Below are 19,369 nucleotides of genomic sequence, written 5' to 3'. Positions count from 1 at the left end.
GATAGACAATAGCAGCCTAAACATGTTCAATGATAATGTGATGTCGTGTAACCCAAGTTTTACAAAAAGACAGAAGCAACAGACACTGCACAAGTTCTTTCCTTCAACCTAAAACCACAGAAAAGGGAAGTCACCCCGATTTTACAGTGTTACGTGTACATGGAGGGGGAATCCAAACAGTCATTTCACTATTTCCTCCCCACACCTCCATTCACCCGCGCCGTCAAAACAAGTTTTCTGATGTTTAAATGCTTTCATTAATGTTTTAATGTTAATTTAACTCCATTTATGTTGTATTATAACTGTTATCATTAAAACCTACTTATATAGCCTGTAACTTTCAAATATTAGCGAGTCAACAGGGGCTGGGAACCAATCAAATCTATTTCCTTTATTTCTTATGGGAAAAATTGTTTCGGATAACAAAGAACTTTCCAGAACGGACTGTGTTCGTTAACCGAGGTTGCAGTGTAGTATTATAATAATATTATAATGTGTAGTCTGTAACCGCATATTCAGTATTCAATGATCTACACTAACAAGGGATTTAACTCTCAGTAAATGTTAACAATAAATGTGAAATTTGTATTGATGAACTAGAGCTGTTTCTGACAACTATTGGTTAGGGGAGACAATCACAAGCTGCGACGTACAAAGGGACGTGAAGATGTAGGGGAGACAATACAGATGTCATCATCTGAGTCATCATCAACACGGTCCATGCAGACGACGACTTTATTTCCAGACCACGAGCAGCCCGTCCATTCGTCACCCACACCACGTCACAGCGGACTGTGACCACGTCCTCGATGACGTCCTCCTTCATCACCCGCACTGGGATACCCGATCCTTCAGCGCCCTCCCCATACCCGAGTTGTCACCGACGTACCCCCCACACACCATCAACACATCTCGCAGGCAGTTGGGGGGAGAGGTGGTTATTGTGCCGCCGACGGTTAGGGGGACGGTTGTTGTTGTCGTCGTGACATCGTCTGTTGGCATTGAAAGCGAAATGTCAAAAATTGAGCGTACACACTGACAAACACAAGGATTAAAACAATGACGACACATCGTTGTAATTAAAAGTTACAGACACACGTGACTAACACACTATCTTCTTCACAAGACTGTTTCTAACGTGTTTATTTATCACACAGATAGTCTCACACACGTTGCCCCGGATACAAGTGACGTCACGACACCCGCTCATCACGACCGTTACACTACGTCACGCTCCAACAGTTTCCAGGATAACAACAAAACGTCGTGTCACACGAAGCGAACACAAGAATACAATTGCTTCACTCGATGGCTCTATTCATTTTCTTTCCTTCACGGGAAACAAAGTTCGGACGTAGAAAGTCAGGGGCAGTAACTCCCCAGTTTATTACATTGTGAAATTGCCTCCCCTGAATGAACTGTAAGAGGTGACAGTGTTTTTCCCTCTCTCCTCTATCATACATATCAAGACATAAGAAGGTGCATGTAGAGAAAGTATCAATATGTTTGGCTATTTTCATTGTACAGAGAAGGAGAAAAAAAATCATAAACAGACAAATGCCCTCCATAAACACACACACACACACAAACACACACAAACACACACACACACACACAAGTACTTCATGCATGGGAGCGTCATGTGTTTGGATCATGTGTATGTAGTGTATGTAGTGTATGTGTGTGTTTAGTCACTGAGTGTGTATCATCACTCAGCGGTCTTGACAATGTACAAAGGCATACTGTGGGAAAAATTGATTAGCCATGGCATAGGCGGGAAAGTGTTAAACATAATAAAAGATATTTACCATAAGGCAGAGTCCTGTGTTAAAACACAGTATGGACTGTCTTCTTTCTTCACCTGTAATGCTGGAGTGCGGCAGGGAGAAAACCTGTCGCCTGTACTTTTCTCATTGTTTTTAAACGACTTAAAAGAATTTCTTTCTCAGTATGTGGATGGACTGGTATTACCTCACACCCTAGCTAATGAACATGATCTTTGCAATGCTGGTCATTATCTGTACTTATTCCTGCTTTTGTATGCTGATGATACTGTTATACTTGCTGAAACTGCCAGCGATATGCAGAAAGCACTAGATGCTTTAAATGTTTACTGCAAACAATATGGCCTTCAACTAAATACTGAAAAAACACAAACTATGATTTTCTCACGTGGAAAGGTTAGAAAAGTTCCACATCTTTCCTTCAATGGAAAAACAATTGAAGTGGTATGGGAGTATAAGTACCTAGGAACAGTTTTTAATTATAACAATAAATTTAATAAAGCTATAAAATTACAGTGTGTACTGGCAAACAAAGCTATGTTTTCATTGATTAAGAAATGTAGAAAACTCGACTTGCCTTTAGACACTCAAATTAACCTATTTGACAGTTGTATAAAACCTATCTTGTTGTATGGAAGTGAAATTTGGGCTTTTGAATCTCTTGATATTTGTGATAGGATGCAACTGAGATTTTTGAAAATGTTATTAAATGTGACAACTAGCACGCCAACATGTATGGTGTTGGGTGAACTGGGCACTTTTCCTGTGTCAATTTTACAAAATGTAGGTTACTGTGTTTTTGGTATAGATTATACATGGAACATAACTCTGGAACCCCTAAACTATCTGTTCTCTTGTTTCATCTGTGCAATTCTCTAGCTGATAGCCCACTATGTAAACCTTCCTGGGTTAGCTATGTACGTTCACTATTAGATTCCTTAGGTCTTTCCACATTTTGGAAATTTGGCTGTAGTTTTTCTCCCTGTAATTTTAAAAACATTGTAATGCAACGTCTAAAGGATCAATTTATTCAAAAATGGAAACAAGAAATATATACAAATGAGATTTGCACCGCTTACCGCATGTTTAAAGAATATTTCAGTTTTGAGAACTATTTAATAGACCTGCCACCAGCTCTTACATCAAACTTAATAAAATTTAGATTAAGCTGTCATAAATTCCTTATTCAGCAATTAAGATATAGCGGTATACCGAGATATTTAAGAACATGTCCACTGTGTAATCTAGATGAGATAGGCGATGAATTTCATTATTTGTTTGTGTGTACCCACCTTTTTTTAACTGCCTCACGGAAAGCGCTACTTCCGGTATATTTTTTATATCATCTAAATGAATTTAAATTTCAGCAGCTAATGAATGTTAAATCCAAGCGTATACTTAATAACTTAAGCAAATTTATCCAAAAGGTATTTTCATTGCTTAAATAATCTCTATATATATTTATATACATAGTGCCATGTATCTATTTACATATATTTGCTATATTGTCACCACCTGTTGTGAGCTTGTTACTGAGATAAAATTGTCAATGTGTTTTTTATAACTGTGATGTTATGGCTAAAAATGCCCCCGGGCTTATAGCCATTAAATAAAATGTTCAAAATGTTCAAATGTTCAAATGGAGAAGACGATGCAATACATACAGTATGTGAGTGAATTCTTGTCACGCTGCCCAGTACCCTTTGACCTCACGTGGTGGTCTGATGTTGTCGGTGCTGTTGTCTCTTGACACCTGGCTAGCTGCCTGACCTCAAAGACTTGTTGACACCGACAAGTCATGTATGTGTGTGGTATGTGAGTGAATTCTTGTCTCGCTGCCAATGCACGTGGTGGTGGGATGTCGGTCCTGTTGTCTGTTGACACCTTGCTCGCTGCCTGACCTCAAAGACTTGTTGACAGACAGGTCATGCACCTGTACATGTACCAGCAAGATGATTTTAAAAATGACAAATGAAGTATTTATGTAAGGTTTGGTGTGAACGAACGAATGAATATTAATTTAACGTCCAAAAAAGTATGTTGTCCTGTATGTTCATTATTTGAACATGGCTCCTCTTGTGATAACAATAAATAAAGAGAGTAAATAAGATGTGTACACAAGCAATGTCTGTAAATATCTAATAACTGTCATACTAAGCTGCCGTACAGTTTGTGTTTCACACCTGAGATACCTGGCTACACAACAACACCATGACCATTGTGTAAACGACAGAAGTAAGGATGAGCTTCATGAGATGTTCTCTGTGCTCACCCACAGCCAGCTGCCAGAGCTCTGTGTCTCAGACACTTGGACACCATTGTCATATCCTGACTGTACCCTGTCTTTGTGTCTTTGTGTGTTTGTGTGTGTGTGAGAGAGAGAGTAACTGAGGGAGGAAATGTGTGTTTATACATTTGTGTGCGTGCTTCTCTATATATGTGTGTCTGTGTGTCCGTACCTTGCGTGTTGCTGGGATGTAAGATATGTATTCAAGCTCATGTTTGTGTGTCTGTGTCAAGGCTTCATGATGTGTGTGTTTGTGTGTTTGTTTGTGTGATTTAGTCGTCAGTACGTGGAGAACGGAATTCACTCCGGTATTTTCTGTTGGCAGGTTGCCAGTTCATTGCGTTCTCCGGTGATGATGTTTTCATTGTCGTCCACGTCTGTTGACACCTGACCCGCTGCCTGACCTCAGTGACCTGTAGACACGTGAGCTTCGTGCATTGGAGCCTCCTGTACTTCATGTATGTGTGGGGGAGGAGCTTGGATACTCATGCATCGTGAGAGCATCGCTGCCTTCATTCCTGTACTTGATGTATGTATGGAGGAGGAGCTTGCATCCTGATGTTGTGAGCATCGCTGCTGTCGTTCCTGTACTTCATGTATGTGTGGGGGAGGGGCTTGCACGCTCATGTGAGCATCGCTGCTGTCGTTGGTTCTTCACTCTCTCCTGGTATATCTCCCTCTCCACACGTGCAGACTACCAGCAGTTGTTAACCTCTCCTCGTCTCAGACGCTGCTTTCCTCGGGATGTACTTCCACTAACAGCTTTCTCACAAAGACCATCTCCGGGTGAGTTACTTTAATCATGATGTGTTTAATCTGCGGTTAATTATTGTACTCACATGGCTTTGATGTAAATGTCAGTTATTTTAGTAACTGTCTCTCGATCTCAAGGTGAATTTACTTAGTCCGCAGGTTTTATGTGAAGAGGATTTATTTTAGAGACTATCGTCGACCTGAAGACATTTTTGTCATTTGATGTTTGACCTATGGGTGAGATATTTAACTCACTGTGTGTTTAAAGTAAAGTAAGTTATTTCTGTCATTATGCTTCTCCAATATTAAGTTCGGTTAGTACATGTACACGGCATATCCCCGTCAAAGGTCGTCTGTTACCTGAGCAAATGGAAATAGTTACAAGAGGTGGCCAGCAAGTCATCCACACCTGAAACCTCGTGTAGACTGTCAGGTGTGGAGATGGCAACTGTTTCTACTGTATTGGTGCAGTCGGAGATGCTCGTCCTGCTGTAAAGACAAATGTCGCAGCCACCCGACCTTGTCAAGCACGCTGACATGGAGGTCTTTGTGCCTACTTGACTATTTATTAATTTACTGTTTCTGTCCAAACTTGCCTCTCTGTCCTCTGTGTACTTGACTCGAGTGCCGTGGCCAGGTAGCACCAGTCACCAATACAGAGAGAAGCAGCTTTACTGGGTTCAGGTCTCGTCTCGGGGTCGCAGCTCTTTTTCTGCATGTGTCATTAGTTTTGCCGCCACGTGGTCTTAGCTGCTGCCTCGGCGTAAACCGCTTTGCCCTCTCACACCTGACAACATCGATGACAGGTAGGAACTGTCAAGCGACGCTTGGTGAGATATCAAAACATTCCAGATCATCAAGAGTCACGTGATCTACATGCTCTCAATATTTACCTCATTTTCATGCCGCAGTCAGCAGCTGTTGACAGGGGAGATAAGAGGTTGTTAGTAGGACAATCAGCGTCACGTGACAAGAATCCTTTGTCCACCATCGCCGCTGTGCTATATTGTTTGTTGTGTTATACATTGCACGTTTACCTGATGATCTGACCCCACCTGGCTGTAGGGTCATGGTCATTGGAGATGTCAGCCACTGTGCATCATCCATTTAGTTTGTCATCGTCTATCTACACACACAGCTAGGGTCAGTTCCAGGATAATCTGTAATAAATATTAATAAGTACACTTGATTGAAGAGCTCTCTGCTCCTTTCTTGCTCGTGTGTGACGGCTTTGTGGACTGTACCTGTTGGACTGAGCTGCAGAAAGATAAAATGTATTTCTTTTCTGTACTTGTTTTAATTCAACATTAGTATTGTTGTTTATTATTTACTAGTTCATATGCTGTCCATGTTTACCTCTTGTTGTTAAGCACTGAGAGCATGGTCCTTAGGAGTGTTCGAACTATTCAGTGACTAGTTGTGATAATAGTTTGGAGTATTTTTGTTATTTGCAAACCCACTGGAAGCTCGTCTGTGTTGAAAGAAGGAAGGCGACAGGTCGTTAGGGCGGTTGGTGAGGATGTAGGAATCCACCAGCAGCAGGAGGCAGCAGCAGTCTTCTCGTTGTTGCTGGGATACAATGTAATCTTAGATTGCAAAGAAATAAAACCAATAGAGATGGAGAGAAAACATAGGAGAATATACAAAACCAAAGAGGCACAAGAAGGCCTCTTCCTCTCTTTATTATTCTTCACAAGATGATCTCCCCTCTAGTCGTTACAACGGTCACAAGCAGACAGTGCGTTGTCTGACGTGCACACGCACGGCATCACGGGAAGATGACAGCAGCGAGCTGACGTCTGATGAAATCATCGGTTATGTCAGACGCCATCTTAGCTCTCTCCTGACAGTTTCTAGATGAAATTAGCCTTATAACTATGTCTTGATATCTTTGTGATTTTCTTCTCAGCATCTGTAACCCACACGTCAAGTGGCTACGTAGAGTGGCTGTCGTACCAGAAATAACACAGAGATTGAATTCCACACTGAAGTTTTCTTTAATTCACTATCTTTTTCTCAGCAGCTGGCCTAACTTCTCTCTCTCTCCAATTCACAAAGGTCCCACACCACTGTCAGCCCTGCTATTTATTCTCCCTACCCTCGAACATTCTAGCACAGACATTCTATTTCGTCGCAATAAAGACGTTTTTGAACATCGCTACATTGTTGAACATCATTTCCTCCCTCACACAAGACATTCTATCTTTTACATTGCTGCCGTGCTGAACATTCTAGAATATAGATGCCAATCTACAACCCAAAGACATTATACTTCGTACACTACGAGTGCTACACTTACCGGGCGAAAGAAAAAAAATGTTTCCTTTCGATTTCCATTCGAAAGAACAGAAACATCAATCTAATACCAAATAAGATTTCCCATTGAACAAGTCTGCAACATTATATACATCAAAGTTTCGTTAACATAACCAGTATTACACCTCCATGTACATCAATTCCATACAAATTTTCAGAACTACCCTTAAAGGTGTCTGTCAAAATAAAGTTATTAAAGAAAAGGATCAACCGATCACACATCAGTTTCCATTACAGGTAAGCTAAACCACCTCTCCAACACCTTCATTACTTCATTTATGGCCAACCATACAGACTGCATCACCTGGTGGGGAGCTTTCTGACTAGAAGATAAAAGACTTGCCATCTCCTGTCGGACACCATGCAACCTCGCCCTGTCCGACTGATTTCCACTGGCACATCGGTGCATTAAGTTCAGTCTGTCCACCGGTCGGCGGATTCTGTCAGAGCGGCGTAGAGGTTGCTGCTCTTCACTGTCGTTCTCTGTTGTCTCCTCTCTTTCATCTTCCCGCTCTACTCCCTCCTGTCGGTTTTCTGTAGGTATCGCTGCTGGGATAAACTCTGGTGCCTCTGGCCTCAACTCAAAACCCCCTTTGATGTCTGGAAATTGCACCAGTTCGTCATCTTCATCATTTCCATCATCGTGAGGTGTGACTGCTGCTTCGTTTGCACGTTGCCTGGGATTGTTGTTTCTGGTGGTTCTTTCCTGGACCAAGGGTGATGCCCAGCCTAATGCACCCACTGGGAGCAATAGATTCCGATGAAGTGTCCATTTTGGTCCAGAGCCATCCTCTCTTTGAACCGCATACACCGGTATATCGTTCAATTTGTCCAATACGACAAAAACTCCTTGCTCCCAGCGATCATCCACTTTGGATGTAATACGTGGCTCCATGTTTTTGACCAGGACTCTGTCTCCCACTTCTAAAGTTGCTGCCAAAGCTCCTGCATCGTACCTTATCTTGTTCTTAAGAGAGGCCTTTTCCATTTGCTCTGTGGCCATTCTGTATGCACTACGGAGTCTTTCTGTCAGGTCCTGCACATCCTGCCTGCAACTCTTCCCTTGTCGCTTCCCTATGTCCAGGCCAAATGCCAGGTCGACTGGCAGTCTTGGGTGTCGTCCGTAGAAGAGGTAGGAGGGTGAGAATCCTGTGCTGCTGTGTATACACGAGTTGTAGGCATGCACCACAGACTTCAAGTGTTTCCTCCAGTCTTTCTTCTGTTCAGTCTCTAAAGTTCGCAGCATACCGATCAGCGTTCTATTCCACCTTTCCACAGGGTTTCCGCAGGGGTGATAGGGCGTGGTCCTGCATTTCTGAATTCCGGCCAGGCTTCACAGTTCTTGGATGAGTTTTGACTCAAAATCCCGACCTTGATCAGACAGAATTCTGCCGGGGAATCCATAAGTCACGAAGAAGTCGTTCCACAGAGTCCTGGCTGTCGTTCTTGCTGTTTGGTCTTTCGTTAGTATTGCTTGCGCGAACTTCGTAAAATGGTCCATGATGACCAGTATGTTCTGCTTTTCACCTTTGACCTCAATGGTAAGAAAATCTATGGTCAGCAGTTCCAGTGGGTGTGATGTCACGATGGTTGACATGGGTGCTTTCTGCGCGTGCGTCCCACTGCCAATACTGGATTTTCCGCTTGAGATCAGCCGCCATGAACGGCCAGAAAAAACGCATTCGTGCGTGTCGATTGGCATCGTCAAAGTGGGTGTGGTAGAGCTCGTCGTGCACACCTCTCATCGCCTCCTGTCGCATGGAGCGGGGTACCACCAGCTGCACCCGGGTTGATGTGGCGTCAGACACACGCCGGTAGAGCACACCATGTTCTAGCACCAGGCTCTTCCTCTCCCTGGCGTATATCCTGGTCTCTGGCCCCGTCACTGTCAGGTCAGTTCCTTCTTTGAGCGCCTGGCAGACAGCGGCTATGTGAGGGTCTTGCTGCTGTAACCTCCGCCAGTCGTCGACTGTCAGGGTGGTGAAGTCTTGCTCCCCGCCCTCCGGCTCTAAGATGCCGTCTGGAATGGTGTTTGGGTCCCTTACGACAGCTTCGACGGCTGGGGTGAAGTTGTCAGTGACGTCATTGTCACGTGACATGGGCGTGGTGTGCCGGGCTGTCTGCTGGATGGACTGTACTGGCCTTCCTGCGCTCTTGGCTGTCAGTATGCTCACAACTGCACTTCGATTTACGACTTGTGGATTGTCGTCTTGAAGTTTCCTCGCTTTCTCCAGGAGGAACCCAACTTTCTCTAAGGTGTCTCTGTATTCTTCATCTGCTTCTGGCGGGTCCTGCGGTCGCCTTGACAACCCGTCCGCATCGGTGTGTGTCGAGCCCTGTTTGTACACGAGGTCGAAGTCGTACAGTGACAGGGATGACAACCATCTGTGGCTAACGGCGTCTAACTTTGCATTCTTCAGCACATGGCAAAGCGGGTTGTTGTCGGTAACCACGGTGACGCGGGAGCCCAAGATGTAGTCGTGAAACTTCTCTGTCATGGCCCATTTCAGAGCGAGAAATTCTCGCTTGTGTGCAGGGTAGTTCACTTCTGTCTTGTTGAGTCCTCTGCTGGCGTATGCAATTATCTTGAGTTCGCCTTGTTGATGTTGGTACAGCACGGCTCCCAGGCCAGTGCCACTGGCATCACAATGCAGGATGAAGGGCTGGGAGTGGTCAGCAATGCCAAGGCCAGTGCCACTGGCATCACAATGCAGGATGAAGGGCTGGGAATGGTCAGCAATGCCAAGGCCAGTGCCACTGGCATCACAATGCAGGATGAAGGGCTGGGAATGGTCAGCAATGCCAAGGCCAGTGCCACTGGCATCACAATGCAGGATGAAGGGCTGGGACTGGTCAGCAATGCCCAGCATCGGCTCTGCAGTCAGTGCTTTGATCAGGGACTCAAATGCACTTTGTTCTCGCTCTCCCCACAGGTGAGATATATCTGACGACAGGTTGAGTGCACCCGCCTTCTTAGTTGTTTTCTTGAGCTTATGTGGTACATATCCAACAGTAAGGTCGTTCACAGGCTTGGCAATTTGCGCGAACTGGGGAACCCAGCGCCTGTAAAATCCTGCAAACCCCAAGAAAGCTTTAACATCTCGAACTGTTTTGGGGACAGGCCAACTGGTCAGAGCCTCGATTTTTTCAGGGTCTGGCCTAATGCCTTCTGCGGAGATGAGGTATCCTAGGTGTCTGACCTCAGTGGTGGCAAAAATACATTTATCGGGGTCAAGTTTCAGCTTAAAACTACGCAACCTCTCCAGAGCTTTAATTGTTCTATCTTCTCACTGCTGGAGGTTAGTGCCATGTATTAAAATGTCATCGAGAAAAATTATCAACTCTGCCAAGTTCATGTCACTCAAGCAACAGTCCATCAAACGCTGAAAGGTCATGGGGGCGTTGACCAACAGGTCCGCTACCACACTTTTCCCTTTGACAGTAACGGGTGAATCAGTGGTGTTTAAAAAAGTCACTCTAATCCGCGGAAGAGTGTTTGTTGCCACTTTACCACTCAGCACACACGCCGTCCGGTAACGCCTCCACTGTCGGCTCCTGGATCAGCACAGCGTCCTTGTTGATGATTGCACCATGACACACAATCCCTCGGACATCGGTCACCGAGCGGGGTGGCAGTGTTATGTCCGGTGTCAGCAGTCGTACCGGGCACAGGCGTCCATTTGGTGCACCTGTCGCCTCCCTGTAGGCGTGAGCGATCATGTCACACAACGGTAGTCTTGTGAAGTTCCGCCCCGCCATACGTTCGCACTGCCGGGCGTATGCTCTCAGGATGTTGGTGCCGGCTATCACTGGCACACGTGACGAATATTCTGTGTCTGGACAGACAAGTAGTAAGGTGTCTACTTTACTGTCCACACCAACGACATCTTTAGGCAGCCACACCGACACACGTACAACACCAATATAGGGCACGGAATGACCGCCTGCTCCTATCACTTGCAGTGTAGAATCCAGGTTTTCCAGCTGTCGATGTCGCATATTTCTGCGGAAAAAAGACTCCGACACAATAGACACCTGCGAGCCGCTGTCTATCAAACAGCGTGACGTCACGCCGTCGATGCGGATGGGTGATTCGCAGCTCGGTCCCACCAACGCCTCGAGGTTCGTGTGATCTGCGCCGGGTGAGTGTAATTCCGAGAGCACCACTCGACTGGTCAGCGTCACAAGTCGTCTGGAAGAGGAGTTTCTCATCGCCACATGACCTCTTGACCCTGTAACACTGGGTGACACTACCGTGATATTTTCCGGTAACCATTCTTGTGAACGCGCGGTGATTGTAACAGGTGCGTTCAGAGTGTTTGTCAGGGTACCACACAGCTCCACAGTTTGCTGCGGAGGAATATCCAGCACTGCACTGTTTAACCGAACTGGCCGTAGTTCTAAAAGGCCCTGTTCGATGGTATTGGCAGCGGTTGAAAGGAGATGATGTTGTTTTCTCACGGTCTCGGCTGGGATCTCACGGTCACCCTCTCGGACCAGCACTCGCCCCTCTGTGGTGTTGCCTTTCACTTCGGGGAGGCCCTGTTTTTTTCGCCACTTGCTTTCCTGTCTCCGCCGCTCTCTCTCTCTCTGCACCACCAGCGCTGCATTCGTCGGATTGTTGCACACACGATAAAAGTGCCCCTCCTCCCCGCACTTGAAACAGTACTTGCTTCTTCTCACCTTACGGGTCGGTCTGTCCTGTTGTACATGGGTGACACGCACCTCTGTACGGGCTTTGGTGCATCTCTCACCCTTCTCACTTGATGAATCACATTTTGAAATTAAACTCTCAATCTGCCGCACATGGCGGTATAACTCTGGGAAGGTGGGTCTACCTTCCCCAGGAATCCCAAACTTATTGCGAACCTCCACGGCGACCATCGGTTCGGAGATTCCCTTGGAGAAAACATAATACAGCCTGCGGTTGCATTCCTCTTCCGCCAGGCTGCCTAATGTTTTTAGCACCGACATCTTTGTGGAGAGTTGCAGAAGGAATTGTGACAGGCACTGCCCTCTGGTCGGTCTTGTCTGGCACAATTCAATGTACATGTCGTCTGCAGATCGTAGCCATCCAAACAGCGCCTGCAAGTCTGCAACCAGTTCGCTGACGGCGCCATACTGTTTGTCTTTGCCCCCGTCAGACTTCGTCTCAGGAAGCCGACCTTCTCCTCCATCAGCGCGTCGTCTTGTACTTCGAGCGCCTGCACTCTCCACTGCTCGAAGGTGACTTCTTGGGGCGATGTAGGTGGAAGTCCTGTGAATGTTCTTAACTCCGGGAGAGGAGCGGGCGGTAGTAATTGCACTTGTGTCGGTCCCGTTGCTTTGTTTCTCGCAATTTCAGACCGGAGCTCTTCCAACTGGCGGAGCAGTTTTTCAACGATGCTTTCTTCTCCTGCTGCTCCGGTGCTGTTTGTGTTGCAGTCAGCCATGGTGTTCTGCTGAGTGATTACAGTTTCTCTAGTACAACTAGTCCCCCATCGGGCGCCAGAAATGTAACCAACACGTCAAGTGGCAACGTAGAGTGGCTGTCGTACCAGAAATAACAGAGATTGAATTCCACACTGAAGTTTTCTTTAATTCAGTATCTTTTTTCTTAGCAGCTGGCCTAACTTCTCTCTCTCTCCAATTCACAAAGGTCCCACACCACTGTCAGCCCTGCTATTTATTCTCCCTACCCTCGAACATTCTGGCACAGACATTCTACTTTGTCGCAATAAAGACATTTTACTGTGAACATCGCTACATTGTTGAACATCATTTCCTCCCTCGCACAAAGACATTCTACCTTTTACATTACTGCCGTGCTGAACATTCTGGAATATAGATGCCAATCTACAACCCAAAGACATTATACTTCGTACACTACTAGAGTGCTACACATCTGCTTGTCATTCAAAAAATACCTGACACCATTTTTTCCCAAGAATACTAATTTTAGTTTGTTAACACCTAGTCTAATAACACATTTCACTGCACTGATTACAGGCTCCATTATTTTCTTGAATACTTTCTGTAAAAGTTTATCACATACTTATCATCAATCTTACCCTTCCTTTTCTCTCTGTGGCCTGTCAGCCATGTTTGTGTTCATGGCCCCTCCCCACCCTGTCCGCAGTTTGGGCGAAAAGCCTTCAGGCGCTGTAGTCACGTGGGTGTTGTGTGCGCTGGCCATTGGTTCCCGCCCCCTGGGGACAATGTAGCGAACCCCACAGCGTAGCGTCCCTTGGGGCATCTACCCGAGACGCTGAGAGGAGCGGGTGGTTGTGACAGGTGAGAGGAAGTCTGGGCAAGGAGTGACCACCAGGCTAGGGGTGGACTGCAAGGCGGGTACTGTGAGTGGACACAGCAGCCAGGAGTGACCACCAGACTAGGGTGGACTGTAAGGCGGGTACTGTTAGTGGACACAACAGCCAGGAGTGACCACCAGGAGCCAGTAGAAATCCGTGGGGCTGGTGCAGGTTCAGTAGCCGGGTGGCGACCACTAGGGTCTGTTGAGACAGGACAGGCTCCCGGTTCTGTTAGTGTGAGCGGATGACCGCCGGACACTATCACAAGCCACGTGGGTCAGTGCGTGATTCTTGGCGACTTTACAATGTTTTCTTGTACAAAGGCCTTGATTTCTGTCTGTGACACTAGGTACATGCTTTTTATTATCGTCTATAATTTACTCTGCATACGTGGTTGTGATAGCTCGGGTAGTAGTATTGCTTGTTGCACATTATTGTGGGCTTTCTGACAGTCTATCAATGCTACTTGTAGCTCCATATTCTGGGATAACTGGTTCTCTACTGCCGCATACAGTGTGAAAATAGGATAAACCAACACAAACCTGCTTCTGTTTCATTGTTCCTGTCAAGGCGTCCTTCCTCTCAGAAACAGACTTAAACTTAACAAATGCAGTTTCATGTACAAAATACTGACAGGTAAACAGTATCATACACTCTCTTTACTATTTTCCTCCAAGAACACTACAACTTCTCCAAAACTTACTCTTTCCATTTCTAGACTCTAGACATTTTTAAATCAAGTTTGAAATACTCTGAAACAGCCTCCCTCTCCATCTTAGGCAATTGAACTTCATGAACTCCTACCTCACATTCAAGAAAATAAGATGAGGCCTCTAGAGATACCTCCTAAGTCTAGGAAATCTTGTAAATATATGTTTTTTTGTAACCACCACTTTTGTACATATTCAGTTTCCACTTACCTTACCTTAATCTCATAATACTTATAATTATTTCAGTTAGTTCTTTCCCTGTAAAGGGCGGAGGCTAAATGGAAAATGCATTTTCTTACTTATTTTACCTCTCATTAATAAGGAATTACCATTGTCATTGTCATTTAATTGGATGCTTTCTGCCCACTTGGTTAATATTTTATTTAGAGAGCATGTAAAGGCTTTACCTAAATGTATTAGTAAGAGAGATACCTCGATAGTTACCTGACTGGTTGTTGTCACCTTTGTTGTATAGTGGGATAGTAATAGACTGAGTTCATTCCTTGGGTCATAGCATTGAACAGTTTAGCAAGGGAGTAATAACCGGGGACAGCGTCTAATATATTATTGACAATACCATCTGGGCCTGCTGATTAACAGTTTTTAACTAATTGCCTCTTTGACCTTTTCTGTGATCTGATTGTCCACAGGTTGGACATACAGGTGCAGTGGACTACTGGTACTTTCACAAGGGTTATCTTGACCATCCACATCCATCATCCCTTTATTTAGTATTGTTTAGAAGTGCTTTACCCACCCTCTTCACTGATTTGGTCCACTACAGGCTGTCTTCTGTATCTCCTCATCACCTCCCAGAAGGCCTTTGGTTTGTTGACTGCATTTTCTAGAGACTTGATTTTTAAAGGTTTGTAGTTTATTTCTTTACTGTTAGAAGAGTTCTATCAGCTTTTCTGTCTCTGCTATAAGCTGTTCTGTCTTCCTGTATTTTCTTCTTTCTACACTTTCTTAGACACTACTAGTCACTTTTTGTCTGTACACTCTTTATGAAATAATGTATCAAAGGGAGAAGCATACCTACTGTGTTGTAACAAGTTACATTACTGACCTTTTCTCTTATTTATTAGTTCCTATCTCTCGAATAGGTTGTCTTTCCTATAAACCTTTGTTGATTGCTATTTGTTGTCACCTTTGACACTGTGTCTTTTGTACTTTCTGTCTTCATGCATGCCAGACACACTAACCTAGTTTTAGTCTTAAGCTTTGAGGGATCGCTTCCTTTTGTGTATGTTTGTACGAGTGATACTTGAAAATTATTTTATTATGAATTTTGTATATTCTAAGTCGTAAATATTTTTCTGATTTAAATTAATATAATAAAGAAATATTACACGAGAAAGACTCACGAAACTTCTCGTTGTTGCATGTGCTTAACAGGTGGATACAATGCTGCGATTATTTATATTTCTACTCTCACTCGCTCCTTTCGTGTCGACGAAGGGGACAGAAAGGTAAACCGTGTTGACTCTTCTTGGCTTTTGCCTTACAATACATGACAAAGGTTTAACAATCAGCTTTTTATGTAGTCAGTAACAAACTGAAACACTGATCGTTTGTTAGTCGTCTAAATAATATGTAAATAATGACAAACATTTAAATAAGAATTGTTGTTTTAGTGACATGTTTCACCATAGTCTATTGTCTCACACTGCGGGCTTCAATTCCCGGAGCGCCCTGTCTTTCTGTTTGTTTATTTTTATGTATTTAACATTTAATGTCTTACTTGAGGTATGATGTGATGTCTGAGGTGCTATAAATAGTATATATAAAATAAATAATTAATAACATTGATTTATTAAGAATTATCAAAAGTACAAATTCTAGTTGCCAAGAAGCAGACTGTCCGCCAAAGACTTGGCACAATGTGGGATGCTCTACAGACGACGACTGCGATGCGCCCTATGTCAAGTGCTACAAACGTGTCTGTAGATGTGAACCCGGGTATTTCTATACCACACACGACACGTGTACTAACAGTGAGTAGACAATGGTTCTGTGTGGTGTGATTGACAGCAACAAACTCCACTTTGTTGTCGGCTTGTTACAGTCAGGGACAGGGCCGCCGAGAGCCAGCCCGGGCCCCGGGACAGACGACCTCTCCGGGCCCCTTGTACTTGTAATCGTAAATTATTTTGCCAGTATATAATGTATGTTTACAATTCGAATCTCAATATCTACACTTCATTCAGTGTCACGACCGGTAGTCGGACATTGCGCATTCTTTACGAAGAACGACAAGAGATCACTTCAGATTGAGACGTTCTGTTATTTATTATACACCACAAAGAAAAAATACTAAAAAAAAAACTAATTGTAATACAAGAATTTCTAGCAGGTCAAATTAAACCATACAGCACAAGTTCACTGTTATCTGTTCTAAATCAGAAAGTATACATCCTAGGTTGGTTCAACATCGACACTACGGCAGCGCGCAGGCTGCTACAACAGTTCTCATACATATGTCCGTTTCAATCCACACCTAACGATAGTCTCTCCGAGCACCTTTCTAGCCACCAGCAATGTCCGTGTGCTCATAAATGTTCATCAAACACATACACACAGTCCGTGTAAACCGTCTTACTCTCCCTCTAACGTTGACGGTGGAGATAAACAATGGGGGATACGACCTTCCCCCCCTCTCTCTCTCTGGAGGTAAACTCAAAAGGCAAAAGTCTTACTTTGCGTTGTCGGCTTCAGCGGACAATCAAATCGTCAGTGTCCTCGACACTACACTGCACAACTTTTAAAGACGACAGCGACGACCCTCCACGCGGTCGGTTTGTCGTCGTCGTTGTCAAGTACGAGAGTGGAGCCCACTTGCTCGACACTCCCCAGCTGTGATGAGATGCTGCCCGCCTATAGTCGTCGGCTCGGGTTGTTCTTCTCTGGAACTTCTCAGCTCGGCGATGTCCACCGCTCCCAGTAGCAGATTCGGCGAGGAACCTTCAGCAGCAGTTCTACTGAAGTTGCGATCCCCAAAACACAGCAACAGCAGCGGCTCCGTAGCAAACGCGGTACAGCGAGTCCGTCATCAATACACTCCACTCACAATTAACACAATTAACAGCCGCCGCTGTATCAATCAGCTTCTCGATCGCTGGATGGCTCTCTCCCCCCCTCAACTCGCTGCTCGATACTTCCTCTTGTTACTCGTTTAACCCTCCCCCCCCCCGACCGACGCTACGGTCCCTTCACCCCCAGTCACCTAGACCAGGTGTCGCATTCTTTCAGCCGCACGTGAGGTCCGAAACTCACGTGGGGTTCACGACCTCTATATCCGTCAACTAATTACGCCGTTGACTGTCCATCGCAGAGGGGCAACACACAGGGCTGGCTACGCCACCCCGCTCCCCCCTCCATTTCCTTTCACCAAACTCAGGCGCAATTGCCACAAAAAAAAAAACAACAAAAAACAAAGGAGGCACGGACTGTTAAAAGACACAAGTTGTGAAATTCCACGCAGTGCTCGATTATTATACTGTACGGTAGTGTGCGACATCGCAGTTAGTGGGGATGGAACCTAGCACGCACACAGGGAGGGTGGAGGCTGGCAATGTGGGGGGTGGTGGTCGCTGGCCGGGTGAATAAAGGAATAAAGTGTAAAACAACATAGCCGCATGTAGATAGACTGAACAAAAGGAACAAAGGATGAAAGAAAACACGTGGGCCGAAAACAAATTGGAAATGTATTCACTTGATTATGCATGTTGTTGGAAATGCGTGTAAATGTAGAACAATTAACTTCAACTTAAACAGTGTGTAAATAGTTGCTGACCACAGTTGTTTACATTAGCTTGTAGCCCAGACGACATGCAGGACAGCTTCACAGAGTATCCTGACAGCGCTCTACGTGCAAACCTCATTGGTAGCCCGGATAGACTCACTGTGGAAGACTGCAAGGGCAGGTGCCAGACTAACAAGCGTTGCCTCACCTTTGATTTCAAAGGTATGTATGGGGAAAAGCTTGAAACATTGGTATACTAACATGATGGTAGAGATGGCAGGTGACTGTGCACTCTACAACTGCTAAAGTCTGCGTCACGTGTCCTGCGCTGTGTTCTATTAATAGCACGCTTTGTCAACAAAATCAACGGAAACCCGTAAACAATGGCAACACTGTTGAAATATGTTGTCTGTATATTTCTACCATCTGTAGTCGCCTACATAAAGACTACAAACACATTTCACAGCAAACTTCACGCGCCATAATCTACAAACATTTTGAATACAAAAGGTGATTAATACATTTAGTGAGGAAACAACAAAGTGAGTGAAATTACATTAATTATACAATTGCTAATGTGCTAATTAATTTGATAGTTGTTAGTTTCTGTAGGAAGAAAGTGTAAAGGTCAAATCACACTGAACCCACGACTATCTAGTTACTACTGCAGTGAGTGTCAATGTCTACACCACATATACAGAGATAAACTCCTGTGTTTACTACACACTTCCACTTTCATTACGACTGAATACAAGTCACAAACGGAAGAATAGCTCAGTCGTCCACCAATGAACTTGTTTTCTTTGGTGTACTGGCCTGAAATGATGCTCAAATAGTTGCAGGTGAACTGGTATAAAGACATAAACAACAAAAGTATGAACCGATGCTAATATCAATTGCTACCTGCACAGTCTGTGGTACTCAGCCCTCCACACAATGACTTACTTTGACTTCTTCAGGTCCCGGAATGTTTACTTGTGTGCAGCTAGACTATTCTACCTATTTATTGTTACTTAATCCACCTTGCAGCTAACCTTTATCTATCTATTGCATACAGTTGTTGTTGCATGAACATTGAATGACAAGTGGTTTAGCTAAACAACAAACAAGTATCGTGACTACTTTAAAGTCTTTAGCTGAAGTACAACGATCTAGAAATATAAAGAACTTGGACAGTGGTTATCGTGTCACACTTATCTCACATTTATCAAGACAATGCTATCTAGGAAACTACACTGTCATCTGTGGAAGATGTCTTGTCATCGCTAATGATAGATAAGTGCCAGACCTCCTCAGCTCGCCCTGCAGCTCTGACACTGACAACAAGACATCCAGGACTCTAGCATCAGGACCATGGACTGACAACACTGGGGAAGCACAGCAGGAATGGAGAAAACATTCCACTTTATAATTATTGTCAAACTAGTGTGTGACAGGCATGCTGCTAGCAAGACAACAGTAAACAATCACAAATAAACAACTACGTA

The 19,369-nt window shown here is 44.6% G+C and overlaps 1 protein-coding gene across 2 annotated transcripts in view; it reads left to right on the top strand.

The window, feature by feature from the left end:
- Positions 1-4,177: 4,177 nt before the first annotated feature.
- The window catches only part of LOC112570990 (fibrinogen gamma chain-like), a 31,362-nt gene continuing 16,170 nt past the window's right edge, over positions 4,178-19,369 (top strand). The window contains exons 1-5 of one of the 2 annotated variants that reach the window (XM_025249759.1): positions 4,178-4,857; positions 14,791-14,966; positions 15,536-15,609; positions 15,983-16,134; positions 17,952-18,104. In XM_025249759.1, coding sequence (XP_025105544.1) covers positions 15,545-15,609; positions 15,983-16,134; positions 17,952-18,104 — 370 coding nt within the window. In that variant the 5' untranslated portion in view covers positions 4,178-4,857; positions 14,791-14,966; positions 15,536-15,544. Of the gene's footprint in view, positions 4,858-14,790; positions 15,006-15,535; positions 15,610-15,982; positions 16,135-17,951; positions 18,105-19,369 lie in introns of both variants that reach the window. The other variant, XM_025249758.1, reaches the window with a different exon arrangement.

This window comes from Pomacea canaliculata, linkage group LG8 (genome assembly GCF_003073045.1).
Source record: "Pomacea canaliculata isolate SZHN2017 linkage group LG8, ASM307304v1, whole genome shotgun sequence".
NCBI classification, from domain to species: Eukaryota; Metazoa; Mollusca; class Gastropoda; order Architaenioglossa; family Ampullariidae; genus Pomacea; species Pomacea canaliculata.
The sequence above is the reverse complement of the archived record's forward strand: the minus strand, read 5'-3'. Positions and strand labels throughout refer to the sequence as shown.